The sequence below is a fragment of the Vigna unguiculata genome, chromosome 8 (assembly GCF_004118075.2).
Source record: "Vigna unguiculata cultivar IT97K-499-35 chromosome 8, ASM411807v1, whole genome shotgun sequence".
Classification (NCBI taxonomy): Eukaryota; Viridiplantae; Streptophyta; class Magnoliopsida; order Fabales; family Fabaceae; genus Vigna; species Vigna unguiculata.
The window spans coordinates 15778225-15794076 of record NC_040286.1 but is presented as its reverse complement, the minus strand read 5'-3'; the positions used below and the strand labels follow the sequence as shown (position 1 = coordinate 15794076).

At 31.8% G+C, this 15852-nt stretch overlaps 2 protein-coding genes across 2 annotated transcripts; both read right to left on the bottom strand.

Moving 5' to 3' along the window:
* Positions 1-161: 161 nt before the first annotated feature.
* LOC114194916 lies at positions 162-1379 on the bottom strand. The gene is made up of 6 exons (XM_028085321.1): positions 1248-1379; positions 1015-1169; positions 804-924; positions 558-737; positions 380-457; positions 162-293 (listed from the first exon to the last, which is right to left on the bottom strand). The coding sequence occupies exons 1-6, from the start codon at positions 1377-1379 to the stop codon at positions 162-164; spliced, it is 798 nt and encodes a 265-aa protein (XP_027941122.1).
* A 426-nt stretch (positions 1380-1805) lies between these two features.
* On the bottom strand, positions 1806-2551 carry LOC114194915. Its single transcript, XM_028085320.1, has 4 exons — positions 2525-2551; positions 2126-2393; positions 1932-2028; positions 1806-1848 (listed from the first exon to the last, which is right to left on the bottom strand). Exons 1-4 carry the CDS (start codon positions 2549-2551, stop codon positions 1806-1808), a joined length of 435 nt encoding a protein of 144 aa, XP_027941121.1.
* Between the last annotated feature and the right edge of the window lie 13301 nt (positions 2552-15852).

Sequence of the window (15852 nt, the reverse complement as noted above, 5' to 3'; positions counted from 1 at the left end):
AGTCTCGAGGTTCTCCTCAGAACCACCGATCCTTATCTTTGAATCTTCGATTCAAAGTGGCGGATCTTCCTCACTTATCTTGGAACCTCCTCCAAGTGGCGTGATTTCCTCTCGTTCCGAAAACCCCCAAATCGACGTCCTCCATTTTCCCTCTTTTCGTTTTAGGGTTCATACCATTCCTGTCCAAGACGAAATTCATCCCCAAATCCGAGACAATCCTTCATCATCTGGATTAGTTCAGGTGATTGGGATCCACACTCAATTGTTTCTTTGGTAAATCGGACTAATAAATCCTACAGTACATGTTCAAAATTGATAACATGATTAAAAGTATTAAAAAAAATACATCATGTCAAAAACATTTATATAATTTGTATACCTCTGAAATATTAACGGTGGACTCATTGACTATATGCATTTTTTCCCTACTAAAGTCACCATTCCCAGCATAAACATCCTTCAAATAGGTATAAATAATGACATTATAAAAAAGAAAAAGATAACTGCATTATAATGAGATTATAATGTAACAAATTTGATCGTAAATTATATCTTACCACAGATTTCAACGAAGAATCATTGAATTTCTCAATTATATCATCATCAACACATATTTTCTTCACTCTGAAAGACTGCTCAAGTTTGAAATTCTGATCGTTCCTACTTTCCACTTTAAAAAGCAGACTTCTATCAACTAACTCATCAAACTGCTTAGGCAAATTTCCAAAAGAATTCATCTACAAAAACAAAATAATTAAACATTGTGTAATTAAATATATAAGTGGATATATTGAAGAGTATACCTTATCATGAGTGTCTAACCTATCAGCACAAGTTTTTTTGAAAAGGGTAGTTGCATCCCTTTCAAAGAGGACAAATGTGGTTGAATCAGAAGAGTCAATAACTCGGATCTTAATCCTATATCTGAAAATTGAAAAAAAAATTTAATGAACAAAAGTTGTAATTACAATGTTGTTTTAAATTGACATTAATATTAAAAAATAATTAGTTAACCTTGGAAAGACTTTTATAACATGCTTGTTACACTTCTCACAAAAGAACATCTTGGAATCTGGATAAACAGCTTTGTTGCACACACAAGCAGTATACCACCAGTCATCGTCAACCAAGATATGCTTAATTGTTCCAAACAATATGTAAGTGGTGACCTTTCAATATAAAAAACATTAATCAAGAGATTATTGTGAATAACAAAAATTGCACAATAAAAGAAAATCTATTCTAACCTCTTTACAATCTTTTAGACCTTGAATGGTGATCCTAGGTGTAAGTGTTAAAAAGTCCTCTTCGACAGTATTTTTGGAAGTCTGAGAAAATTGCGTTAATCCTTGAGAGGGAGATTCATTGTTCTCAAACATTTTGTGCAAAAGAAAATATAGTTGTTCTCATAAACAATAAATCTATTATTGAATGTATGTACATCTGAAATATCAAGTTGAGCAAATGAAGGATAATTTGCATTACAAAGTAACGAAAATATCGTTACAAAAATGGATTATAAAGTTCGAATAAATTGAAGAACAATTTCAATATTACCTTGATTTCCGTTCAGATGCTTCCTTGAAGTTAACATTGTACTTAATACGGGTGCAGAACTTACAATTTTGAACTTGAACCTTATCTATATTTAAAAATATAGTGTATGTGAGAGTAACATGGAATAAGTAGTACAAAGTACTTTGTAAAAGTAATAACAAAATTTTACCTTGAAAAGTTTTGACTTTCGCAAATTCTATACTTACAGCAACATTTTGTACTTCTCCACTTGAAAGAAATACATTCAGTTAATCCACATAAATACCAAACAAAGTACACTCTATTCGAAACCTAAAGATTAAAAAAATGTTATGTCAAATCGTTATTTGAAAAGAAATATAAAAGGAATTTAGCATAGTATAGATATAGAATACCCATCAGGTTCTATTGCTATGACATTTAATTTTGTTGTCTTTCCATCAACTTGCAATTCTCTTTCAGTCCCCACTTCGACCAGTAATCCCAAAATATCTAAAATGCAATTCATAAATGTTAAATCATATACTTTAACAATAAATGTTTATTAATAAATATATTAATAGTATTGGAACTAAAAAGATTGACTTACCAACTAAATAATCAGTATCAAATGCAGTGGTTGCCAATAAGGACAAAGGTGTGTATTGTGGTTTCATATCAGGAACCAAATTAACATTAAGCAAAGAAACTTTTGTACCAAACTGGAAATTTATCTTATAAGGGTGGTGTGTTGTTCTGTATATTCCAGAATTCGGAGCAACACTGAAATTTTGTATGGCATAAACATGGCCTTCAGAAATCTCATTCTGAAATTTGTAAATTAGAGTACGTCTAATTGAAGCATGTATTTTAGAACCCTGAAACAGATAAAAAGAACATATATAAATTTAAGTATAAATATGTTTAGCATACAAATATTTAATTCATACAAATTTGTAAACGAAAGTAGGTGTAATGGAAGAATTTAAAGAATAACATGAATAATAACCTCTTTGTCTTGAATAACGAACTCCATGGAAAAAGGACACCTCTGTTTAGTGAAATCAGGAACAAACCATGAACGAATGACCCTAACGATAATATTCCAATTTTCCTTCTAGGGACTTACTTCGCTTACGCTCTAGCTTTGGTTTGGAACTTCACAGAGAGACATGTTGAACTCACAACAACAATATTGAAAAATGAAAAGTAAAAAAGTCAGGATTACATTCGAGACATATTTATACTTACATGAAGAAATAAGGAACTAATAAGACAAAATTGTAATTCATACAACTAAAGTAAAGAAATACCAAAAAAAGGTTCAAATAATAACTTTAGCTGAATCTATTTTTTATTGGTCAAAGGAGAGTAAAAGAAGTGTAACGATTAATCAAAACATGGATATGGCAATTTTTGAAATGGTAGAAGAAAGCAAAAAGTATAATATATTCAAATAAGGACTCTTCAAACATGGAGTACCAACGTTTTGACAGAAGTCATGCGAATATATATTGGTGAAACCTGCAAATAACAGCTATTGATGTCAGAAGAAATTAAGTATTCATATTGATTTATTGACAGGTTTCATAGAAAAGGAAAATTAAGAGAGAAGCATTCTGATGAAAATAAAGCATGAAGCAGATGACTTGAAAGTGAATAAAAAAATTGTTGGCGTGATGACTTGAAACAGTAATGTGGAAAGAATCAAAAACTGCAAATACATCCTGGTTTCTTATGCATTAACGAAAGAGGAAATGTAGAAAAAAGTGATAGCAAACGATAATGTCTTAGACGAAATTTCAGAACTGCAAATCTCATATCATTTCGTCTGTACAGCAAGACTACTATATTTGTACATAAAACAAATGAAGTACATACCTGTGATGAGTGGAAACGTTAATGGCTTGTAAGAATACGTGAATGGATGTGAAACGTGTTCTGGATGAAGAAACTGTGTTGGATCTCTACAAAAAGTCAAATAAAAGTGTGGTGTAGAAAAGCCAAAGAATATTCTAGGAGAAGGAACTTTGTTAGAAACTTCGAGGAGAAGGCACTGTGTTGGATTATTTAAGTTAATAACGTAAAAAAATAAAATAAAAAGAAATATAAATAGTACAATTAAATATTTAATGAAATGACGGATGCTTACAACAGAAGAAATCTCGTGGAAGGTGGAAGATAAAGAAACATAATGAAGCAGTGCAAAATGTCATATCAATAGACATTGAAATAAAATATTTTAAAAGTATTATAAGGGATGTGTATGAAAAATGTTCTGGAAAGTGATATATTTAAATAAATATAAAAAAAATTTAAAACGTAGAGACATGATATGATTTGTGTCTAACAGTAATTAAATGCCACAGATTTTCGTATATGGAAGAAGATATGGAGCAGGTATGAGTAAATAACTTTGTAGAAGTTCAAAATACACATAGTAAAACATATACATATATATAATATAATAATAAACAACTAAACTTGATACAAAAAATACAGATTATCAATCTGTTAAGTAATATTGTTTATAGATTCTTTATAGCGGATGATAATAATCATTTATATTAAGAAGAACATTGACATCATTGCTTGCTTGTTGATCGTCAACCTCAAAAAGAATTAAATCTTTTTCCTTCAGTCCATGAACTTCATGAAAATGTTTCCATCCACTTCCTATCTTGACTGATCTAGGTCTAATCAACAACTTGCATTCAACTCGTTCCTTTGGACCGTAAAGCACAATGTGTGAGAACTAAGTGTTGGCAAAATATTGACGTAAGTCTGAATTTAAACCCTGAAAATAAAAAATATAAGAAATAATATCAAATACAAATGATTTTGTATGTGTCAAGGTTAAAAAGAATAAATGAAGTTTTGTGTAGAGATTGTATTCAATGATCGAAAAAGAAGATAAAAAAAGTCACCAGAAAGCTTGCTTTGCAGTTGTACTTAGAAAGCCGGAACTCAAAATGAATTAACTTGGACCTTATCAGAGGAGCATTTGTTCGAACATGACTTAGGAATTTATGGACAGTTGATTCTGAACAGTGATCGTAAAAGTGTATTTCAAAAGTAGAATTCCCAGTATGCCTTAAATAACATAGTTTGGGTGGTTGGACTTGATAAAACTTTCTTATATCAACCCAGCCATCAGTAATTCGCGGACCATAGGTATTCATGTTGAAGGTAACATGGTGAACATGGCCTTTTTTATCAGAAATAGTCCAACGTGGCCCCAGTTCATTGCCTAATTGAATGACAAACAAATGATTGACGAACGCAAAATCCTTCAAAATAAAACCAATATAAAAAAAATTAGTAAAGGATGTCGGAGAACAATGATGGTAAATAATGTATAAGAAGCAAGTTCACAAAAACCTGGTCTTCCATGAAAATAGTAAAGAATCGACCCTTCCACTTTGAGCCAAGTATGGATTGTTCACCAAGGATGCATTGCTTAGTGGTCATCTGTAAAATTGGTAAAATAGGTTTGTTTTTGGAAAAATAAATTAAACGCACTCTAACAATGTAAAACAAATTGTTGAAGATGATGAAAACCACAGATTATAAGAACGTCTGTTTTAAAAAATGAAAGAAAGATGATGAACAAAACCGAATATAAAAATGACTGCTTACAAAAATCAGAGAAAGATGAACAGAAAAGATTATAAAAACCACTGCTTAGAAAAATGAAACAAAGATGAAGATCAAAACCGATTATAAAAAAGTCTGCTTATAAAAACATGCATAGAATATGGCGAGAAAGAAATATGGTGAGAAGATATAGGAGATGAAGAGAAGTATAGTTCATAAAAGGGTTTAACAGTCATACCTTTCTGTAATGAATAAGAACTTCTTGAAATGGCAGAGGATGGCTTGTTATTGCAGTGTAATGGTGTTAAGGTGAAGCACATAAGATAAGTGGAAATTTGATGATCTCTGAAATATTAATTACTTTCATCCTGCAAAAAATATTAATGAAACAAATATATACCAGACAGTGGAAGAGTCTAGAGATTGAGATAAGTATGATGCGGCATGCAACCATCATTCTCGTGAGAAGTGAAAAACATAATGAGAAAAACGTTTCAAATATTTAAACGTCTCTTGGAAAAAGAAATGGTAATTAATTTAATCGGCTGAATCAATTGAAATAATGAATGAGTGTTGCAGATGATCGAGGAGTTCAATCATCATTACCTCGAGTAGTGGAGTAATTAATGCGGGGAATACTGATAGACAGGGTGATTTCAAATTAATTAAAAGGATTATTTATTGTAATATTAAATTAAATTAATATTACAAATTAAAAATTTAAATATTTTGATGTCTTCTCTACAAATAAATAATGAGTAATATTTTCTGTCTTTTAATGACGTGTAACATTAAAATTATATATGTAATTAACAATAATTGAAATTTTGTTTAAAGTATTGATTTAAATGTAATAGATTTATTTTATAAAAATATATTAGTGATTAATGTATTTGATAAAAATCTACAAAACTCGTCAACCTAAAACGAAAAAAACAATTAACTTCATACACACTAAATGTATAAAAGCAAACATAGAGAGTAATATATGTTATAAGTGCATACAAAATATAATTCACCTTAAAATCTTCTTATATATTGATATATATATATATATATATATATATATATATATATATATATATATATATATATATATATATATATATATATATATATATATAAAAGAAGATTAACAAAAATAATATACAAAATGTTATAACTTAAAACCAGATTAATGGATAAAAAACTTTGATATGGTTGGTTGTTGTGTGACCTTCAACTTCAAAAAAAACCTCACGATGATCATCTGCAGAAAGTTGATGAAGATTACAAAAAGTTTTCCAGCCAGTTCCAATCTTAACAGAATTACGTCTTATGATCAATTTACATTCGACTTCTCCCCTTGGTCCGTGTAGAACAATAGATCTAAGACCACTGCTTTTAAAATAAGTGGCAAATTCTTTTTTCAAATACTGCAACAAAAAGGACAAAATATCTTACTTATTAAGAAGCCATGTAAATAAATAATCTAAAAAAATAAAAACTAACCAAGTGGCTGGCTCGACAGTAGTATGTTGATAGTTGAACTTCAAAATGCTTTAAGTTTGAAGTATGTAGAGGACGACGAATAGAAAGATGGTTGAAGAAGTTGGCTTTCAATGTTGAGTCGCAAACACATTTAGAGACGTGTAGTTGGAAAGATGAATTACCAAAATATTTGAAGACAACCAATTTGTCAGACTCATCTGCATAAAAAGATATTAAATCATTCTAGCCTTGGGTGATCATTGGAGTGTGAATATTCATGTTGTACGTAACATTATGAACAATGGTCCACTGTGAACCAAGGTCCTTCATATTACGTATTATGAAGAGTCGGTCGACGTGTCCAAAATCCTTGAAAGATAACGAAGTTTAGAATAAAGAAATACAAACAAAGAATACAAAGGAATGTGAAGGAATAAAAAAAATACTTGGTCTTTCAAAAACATAGTGACGAATCCGCCAAGCATTTTGCCAGAAAGTATGGCTTGTGGTGTGCGCACGGATTCCATTGTTTGAGAAAAGAGTGGGTATGAAGAATAATTTCAAGAGAAGATAATGGGTTACACAACAAAAATAAGATTTGTCAGTATGTAGTTGCCAATATACAGAAAGAGAAAACAGAAAGTCATTACTGTTGCAAATATATAGAAAGAGAAAAGGATAAGTCATTCCTTTTGGTAGGGTCCGTACTTACAGGTGAAGCGTGCATCATAATTTTTGCAATTAATTGTGAATATAAAAGTGAAAAAAAAGTACGATTTAAAAGATAATAGGATTGAAATAATAAAATAAATAAATAATTAAAATTACAAATTTAAGATTTGTGAACTGTTTTTTTGACATAAATTAAAATATCTAAAAATATTTGAAATGTCGTGAAAAATGGAAAGTGGCAATCAGAACAGAATACACAGAGTTGTGAAAAATTTAAAGAAATAGTCGAAAAAAATTAAAAATAATAACAAATTACAACATGAACAAAGCTGACATGCATGTGTTGGTAGTCTGGAGATCAAACCTTTAAACAAAAGAAAAATGATGAACATAAGAAGATGAAAAGAAAAAAGCTCAGAAAAAAATATAAAGCAAAGATGTTTGTGGTTAAAATAAGATGTTTGTGGTTGTACTCTTGATCTGAAGAATTAAAAAAACTGAATGTTAAGATGAAGCAAAGAATCAATTACAATTAATAATAAAACATAAAGAACCATAACATGAACGAAAAATCTCAGATGCATGTGTTTGTACTCGTCAGTTGAAGCATTTAAACAAAAGAAAAATGATGAACAAAAGAAAATGAACAGAAGAAAGTTCAGAAAAAAATAGAAAGCATCTACAGACTCGATTTATTGCGGTTTAAAAAAGATGTTTGTGGTTGTAATCTTCATTTGAAGAATTAAAAAAACTGAAACTTAAGATGAAGCCAAAAATCAAATACAACTGAGAACAAAAAATAAAGAAACATACCTGTTGGCTTGAGAAAGCAAACAAAAAAAAGATATCGAGAAAAGAAACATAAGATGATCGGAAAATCTCAAATGCATGTGTTTGTACTCTTAAGTTGAAGCCTGTAAAAAAAAACATGATGAACAGAAGAAGATGAACAGCAGAAAGCTCAGAAAAATATATAAAGCATCGCCAGACTCGGTTTTTTGCTGGTTAAAAAAGATGTGTGTGGTTGTAGTCTTCATTTCAGGCATTTAAAAACCTGAAACATAAGATGAAGCCAAGAAACCATTATATCTCAGTAAAAAACATACAGAACCATACCAGTTCGATTGAGAAACCAAAAAAAAAAAGGTTTCGACAAAAGAAAAAGAAAATCAAAGGAAAATATCATATGAATGTGTTTGTACTCTTCAGTTGAAGACTGTAAACAAAAGAAAGATGATGAACAGAAGAAGATGAAAAAATGAAATGTAAGAAAAATAGAAAAAGCATCTCCAGACTCGGTTTTTTGTTGCTTAAAAAAGAGGTTTGTGGTTGTACTCTTCATTTCAAGCATTTACACACTGAAAAATAAGATCAAGCAAAAAAACCATTAGATCTTTGTAAAAAACATAAAGAAAAATACTAGTTAGCTTGAGAAACCAAAAAAAAAAGATATCCACAACAAAAATGGACAGATGAACGACAAATCTCAGATGCATGTCTTTTTAAGTGACAGTTGAAGCCTGTAAACAAAACAAACATGATGAACAAAAGAAGATGAACAGATTGAATGTAAGAAAAATAGAAAAAGCCTCTCCAGACTCGGTTTTTTGCTGCTTAAAAAAGATGTTTGTGGTTGTACTCTTCATTTCAAGCATTTACACACCTGAAAAATAAGATCAACCAAAGAAACCATTAGATCTTTGGAAAAAAACATAAAGAAAAATATCAGTTAGCTTGAGAAACCACAACAAAAAAAGATATCCACAACAAAAATGGATAGATGAACGACAAATCTCATATGCATGTCTTTGTAAGCGTCAGTTGAAGCCTGTAAAGAAAAAAAAATGATAATGATGAACAGAAAAAGATGATCAGAACAAAGCTCAGAAAAAAATAGAAACCATCTCCATAGTCTTTTTTTTGCGAGATAAAAACAAATCGATGAAAAGAAGAAGATGAAACCATGATCGATGCGAAGAAACAGAGACAGAGAAAGAGAGAGAAAGAAGTGAGAAGGTGGTGCCAGAGAGAATGAGAAAGAGAGAGAAAGAAGAAAGAAGGCGGTCGCAGAGAGAATGAGAAAGAGAGAGAAAGAAGAAAGAAGGCGGTCGCAGAGAGAATGAGAAAAAGAGAGAAAGAATTGAGACGGAGGAAGATGAGAAGACTGAGAAAGAGAGAGAAAGAAGTTTTAATTAAAACTTTCGATTTTAATTTCTTTTCCATTTTTTTAATACTTCAAAATGCTGAGAGAGTGACACATTATCGTTTTTACCTTTTGTAGATAAAAATTTGAATTGTGAAGTAGGTCAGATATATTATTCAATTGAAAATGTTGCCTTTTGTTAGTTCCCAATTATATAGAGTATTAGATACGCCTTTTATGTGTACATAATTATTTGAGAAACTTGGCGTATTTAGGAATTTGTCTCACAACATTCAATAAAGGGATGTTTATCTCCATTTTCTTGAAAGTATTCAATATTTCTTTGTCTAAATCCTCCATCTTTTTAGTTTTTGGTTTCAAACGGTTTGCATAGGGAGGAGGAGGAGAATAAGGAGAAGAATTTTCAGAAGAAGTATTAGGGGATACCAACTTGGAGTTATCACTAGGTGCAGGCATTTCAGATGTTGCTTGTGTTGCTTCATCTAATCTTCCACTTTCATTATCAGGTACAACTTCATTGTCCTTATCTTCATCTTCTTGGGCATCCCCAAGGCCTTGTATTTGCTTACCCGATCTTAAAGTAATAGCACTTCCATTTGCGGGTTGATTACAGTTTGTGCAGGAAAATTGCTTGAGCTTTGTTGAGACTTCATCTGATTTAACTCATTTGCCATTTGTCCAATCTGGTTCTACAAATTTTGATTGGTTGCTTCCATTGTCTATTTCAACTCATTGATTTGTCCCTTCATCATGTCAGCCATCATTTTCATCATTGCTTCCATGTTTGAATCACCAGAGGTTGCAGCTGGTTGTGGTTGTTGCCTCTGTTGAGGTGGAACATAGACTTGATGGTGTTGAGACTATTGATTTCCCCATTTCTGGCTGGGATATTCCTTCCAATCTGGGTTGTACTTGTTGGAGGACAAATCATAGTTGTATTGCTACCGAGGTGGTCTATTATTGCCATAAATGTTTGCAGCATATGCTTGAGGTTGTTCACTGTCTAGCGTCCCTGTCTCTTTTAACATAGAACAAGCCTCTATAGGATGATTAGTAGAAGCACAAATTCCACATAAGGTAGAAGGGATAGGCTTTTTCTGTAAGTCTGTCAAGGTCCTTACCATGGCCGCTAAGTCATCCAACTTCCCTTCTATTTTCTTGTGATCTGCAACATATGAAGCTTCTACTCCATGGGTTCCCTTTAATAGAGTTATAGAATTACTCCTGGTGGAAAATTATTGATGGTTCGATGCCATATTTTCAATCAATTGTCTTGCATTTGTTGGCGTTTTGTGCACCAATGACCCTCCACTTGCAGCATCTATTATTTGTCTATCCATGATACTCAATCCCTCATAAAAGTATTGAATGAGGAGATGCTCATTTATTTGGTGATGAGGACAGGAAACACATAACTTTTTGAATCTTTCCCAATACTTGTGAAGATTTTCTCTTTCTTGTTGCCTTATCCCATAAATATCTTTGCGAATAGCAGCAACTCTAGATGTTGGAAAAAACTTTTCCAGAAATAATATTTTCAGAGTCTCCCAAGTATTGATGGATCCTCGTGGAAGGCAGTATAACCAATTCTTAGCGGCATCTTGCAATGAGAATGGAAAAGCCTTAAGCTTGATTTGTTCCTCTGTCACTATTGTAGGTCTCATGGATGAACAAACAACATGAAATTCCTTCAAATGATGGTACGGGTCTTCTCCTGCTAATCCATGGAATTTAGGTAGAAGATGGATTAATCCAGACTTAAGCTCACATTCTCCATCTAGATATTGGATGCGCATATTTTGTGTAATTGCTGCATCCGGTGTAGCCAACTCTCTTATTGTTCTTTCTTCCATTCTATCTTCTTGAATTTCTGGTTCAGGTGATAGATCAGAAGATATGTTAATCACCGAAGGTGATTATAGCGGTACAATTTCAGTGGTAGGTTTAGATGATGACGGCGTTCCTTCAGTAGAACACCTGGGTTCAAGTCTCTTGCGTGATTTACGCAAGTTCCGTTCAAGTTCTGAATCAAGTTGCTAGAATTGACCCGAGTTGGCCTGAGTCATGCACTATGCAGTCCACCTGAAAGTGTTTCCTTGTGTTTTTTTTTCTTCCTATTCTTGTTCTGGAGAAAGATTTTAAGAAAGAAATAAGTTAAGATGTCGTTGGGTCTACTCCCAGGAAAGAGAGGTGTGTCACAGTGGATAACTTAAATACCAAGTCTTTCCTAGACAGAGTTTTCCATACTAGTCTAAAAAAATTTCTTAAAAGAAATTCTTAATCAAAAAAAAAATAGAACTTTGCTTGGAATATATTAAAAGAAAACTAAAGACTACAAAATAACAAACTCGATTAAACGTATATGCGTAAAAAAATAAAAAATAAAAAAAAATAAAAAAAAATAAAAACAAAATCAAAATATAAGAAGTACTAACCGTATTCCCCGGCAACGGCGCCAAATTTGATATCCCTGTCGTTAGGTGTGGTGATCGGAGGCGCGCTGAAGTTGCGGACGGAGATGGTAGCTCACGGTGGCACAGGTTGGATGCGCGTTACAGGAGTAGAAGGTTGAAGATGGTGGAGTTGCTGCTGCAGCTCTGTCGTGGTTGCAAGGTGTGTGGAGGTCGGCAAGGTTCAGATGCGGTGGTGGTGTTCACAGCGAGAAGATGAAGATCGAAAATGGTTGGAAACGGCGGCGGCTGCCGTGGAGAAGATTGAAGATGGTGGTGTTACTGCAGCATGAACGAAGAGGTGCGGTGGTGTTGATGGTGGCTGCCGTGACTGGTGCGTCGCTGTCATGGTGGCTGCCGGCAATGGTGGGTCATGGTGGCGGCTAGGGTTTGAGGAAAATTAGGGTTTCTGTTTTGGAGATGAAGATGATGATGTGGTAGCCTTCCATTGGACAACTGGTTAGTGCAAGGATTGTTGCCACATGGCTTGTTCTGGTTGGCTAATTTTAAAAGGTGGAGATTGCCACATGGCATGATCTGGTCGAGTGGAGTTTAAGTGGTAGGAGGGGTGCAACTTAGTGAAAACTGGGGGTGCAGAACAGGTTTTTGGTGGTCCACTTTAGAAGGAGTGTGCAAATAAGATCTGGGGGTGCATTTAGCTCCTGATTTATTCTTTTTCAGAATTTCCTGATTTTGAACTTATTTTGTAACTTTGAATATTTCAAATCCACACTATCAATGACCAAAAATAAATTCCAGCTGCATTAATAAACGTTAGAATATCTAATAATATTTTATGCAACTAAAATCAAATTTTTACGCCACTTTTACCTAATTTACTCAATAAATCCAATAATCACAAATCCTAATTAAATCAATCTTTAAGCACATAAAATTCAATTAAATCCCCAAATTTAAATATTAAATGAGGGCAAAAATTTGAACTCATCAATAATGTTTCACGTTTTTTTTATTATTTTTTATTTTTTTTATTGTTTTTGAAAATAAATTTATTTACCCGAATGAAATTGGGTGTAGATAGTTGCTAACACTTGAGACGGAGAAAGGGGCTAGCTTGGGATTCGAGCTAGGAATTTGTTTATGTTTTCTGTTATTTTTATTTGATTTGGTAATTGTAATAAGACTATTTTTTTTATATAGCTTTAATTGATTTTTAGCGCTTGAATAACTTCTAAACTTTGCCAGGTTGGGGAATAATAAAAGCTTGATGTTCTTTTCTTAATTATTTATTTTAAATAAATAATATCTAGTAGGAATGTTACAAAAACGACTAAAAATAGAATAAAATATGAAAGTTAGCATTGCGAGGCAACTTTAATAATGATTAAAGTTATTCGGTAAGTACATTATATAGAAAGATTGATTTATTATGAGAAATAATGGTGGTTTTCAAAATAACACTAGAATATTTTAATAAAAAGTTGAAACTATAAATAAATTTTTTATTAACTAAAAATCATTTTATAAAAAACTACCATCTCTTTAGACTTTCTTTCTAAATTTCTCTTATACCTTCTCTCTATTTCTAACCTCAATCTTCATCCTTTTGAAGATCAAGGACAATAAGAGTGTTCCTAGAGAAGAACTCTACATATCCACCAAATGAGAGTGAAGAACAAAGTAAGTTTAATGTTTACTTTTTCTAAAGTTGTTTTTCTCTTTGAGTTTGCATGTGCATTGTAAGACTATGTATGCATTTGACTGAAAGGTGTTCTAAGTGAATCTTTGTTGCTTTATGATAATGGTAATATGTTTTTATAATTGGGATTTTTTATTTCTAGTTAGGACATCTTGTGAGAAATAGAGCTCTAAAGAGTATTTAGGAGTTAAGATTCTATTTGAGTAAGGTAAGGAAAGCTTATTTTAATTCTTGTATGTACTTTTGAATGAGATTGATTGTTTGGTACATTGTGATTTGATTGTAAATTGGTAAGATGCAATTGATTGATTTGGTTTGATGTGTAAAAGTAGACAAAATGAGAAATCTATGCTGACTGTTATAATTGATCTTTGAGTTGTAAAGTTTGAATTGAATATGTGAAGTATTATTCAGGTCTCTAATAAGTCATTTTGATTAAATGGGTGTTATTTATGGCTTGATAAGAGCATAGAAAAGCTTATTATAAGCTATGACACCCTTGCTTATGCAGATTCTTGCATTTGAGTTGTGCATACTCATTGGGCAAGCCAAACTTCTACTAAGTGAGGGTTAAATTTGAGTTTGGCATAGTTAGGGGAGGTTAGCTCACTAAGCCACCTAACTCTTGTTGAGCAAAAGCCAAATTCGAGTTTGGAGAGAGTTAGGGGAGGATGGGTCATTAGGAGACTATGCTCTCACCTAGGGAGTTTATCTGTATTTTGTTCCAGTGCTAAACTTATTAGGTGAGTGATTTAGTTGTTGAGCGAGTACCCTTCCAAATATAACTCACTAAGCGAGTAATTGGGTTCGCTAAGCAAGTTTACCTAATCGTATCTTTGAATTTTTGATTTCAATTGTGAAAAACTGTAGAGAATTTACCTATCTATGGAATGTGATGGCTTTGGGAGAATGAAAGTAAATAAATGGGATGAAAGGATTAAAACTAGTAAGTTGTATGTTTTGTATGAAATTGGTGTCTCTAAGGAGAAGTACAATATTTTTTAATATATAATGTTATGCATTGATTAGGGATACTCATTGTGAAGTCATCCTAACTCTTTCAGACTCACAAAATCATACAGATGATGGAGTTTGGGTGGTGAGAGTTAAGGAAGATTCCTATAGTAGGATATGGGACGAGAGACCCTTTTTCTAATAAGGCTATAAGTGAATTTATCTTGTCATGAGGGATTGAGACTTGGTAAATTTTAGGCTGATCGTGATATTCTTTCACGATCTCAAGGAAGGTGCAAAGCTTTTAGTGTTCAATTCAATGCATAAATATGGAACTAAGTCAAAAATAGTTATATTTGAGTCTTACTTTTTGTTGTTTGTATAAATGAATTTCTATTTTGGTTTAATATTATTAGAGAATATATTATATAAAAATTGTGAAATCTGTATGTTCAAAATTATCATTAGTTTACCCTTTCATTTTTTGTGTTGATTGTTGTATTCCCTTTGGCTATGATTGCTATTATGACATGAGCACATGAAATTGTAGGTGAAAATAAGATTAGATTAGAGGAATGATGGTTCAAATGGAAGTTTATGAGTTTTTTATATAATGTACATAAATATTGTGTATTTTGAAGTACTAACCTTTATTTTTGTTACTATGCCATTAGAGACTAGCTTCTTTTGAAAAACAAAATAATTTAAAGGACTATATTTAGCAATTTTGGGCCATACATACATATATATAAATGTGTTAGAGGCATTATCTTATTAGCAAGAAATATTAAAGTGATATAATTAATATAAAAAATTCTGGCTAAGGACATATATGTCATGAAAGGCTAATTATGTATATACTATAAGCAATATTTTTAACTTGATGAGGGGCTAAATTATAAATATTACAATTTTAAACTTAACTAATAGAAGGTAAGTGAAATGGTTATGGTTCCCGTTTGTAGAGATAGAATGTATTATTCAAATCTTTTTGTTTTCATCTCCATTAGAAAAGAAACCCAGAAAGGATCTACGGTGTTCTACATTTGGAAGATCATGTACCTGTTGTTAATCTCATTACCTTCAATATTCCCAATGAAAAATTCAGGTTCGCTTTTATATTAGATCAGGTACCTGTTGTTAATCTCATTACCTTCAATATTTCCAATGACAAATTCAGGTATGCTTTTATATTCTTTTTCTCATCATGAATTGGGGAATTTCTGTTTAGGTTGTATATAAGAAGCATATTCTAACAATTGGTATCATAGCATATGTTGCTAGTTTTTTGAATCTCCTACATTATTATATCTTTCCCCAATTTTTAAAGAATCCTAATTATGAGTTTAAGGATTTCTCTATAAAATTTA

Coding starts and splice junctions, on each gene's coding strand:
- LOC114194915 (XM_028085320.1), bottom strand. CDS start 2,551: ATGGAGTTCGTTATTCAAGACAAAGAG. Junction 2,394..2,524: donor TCGTTATTCAAGACAAAGAG/GTTATTATTCAT, acceptor TATCTGTTTCAG/GGTTCTAAAATACATGCTTC. Junction 2,029..2,125: donor TGATACTGATTATTTAGTTG/GTAAGTCAATCT, acceptor ATTGCATTTTAG/ATATTTTGGGATTACTGGTC.
- LOC114194916 (XM_028085321.1), bottom strand. CDS start 1,379: ATGTTTGAGAACAATGAATCTCCCTCTCAAGGATTAACGCAATTTTCT. Junction 1,170..1,247: donor GTCTAAAAGATTGTAAAGAG/GTTAGAATAGAT, acceptor TTATATTGAAAG/GTCACCACTTACATATTGTT. Junction 294..379: donor CCACCGTTAATATTTCAGAG/GTATACAAATTA, acceptor CATGTACTGTAG/GATTTATTAGTCCGATTTAC.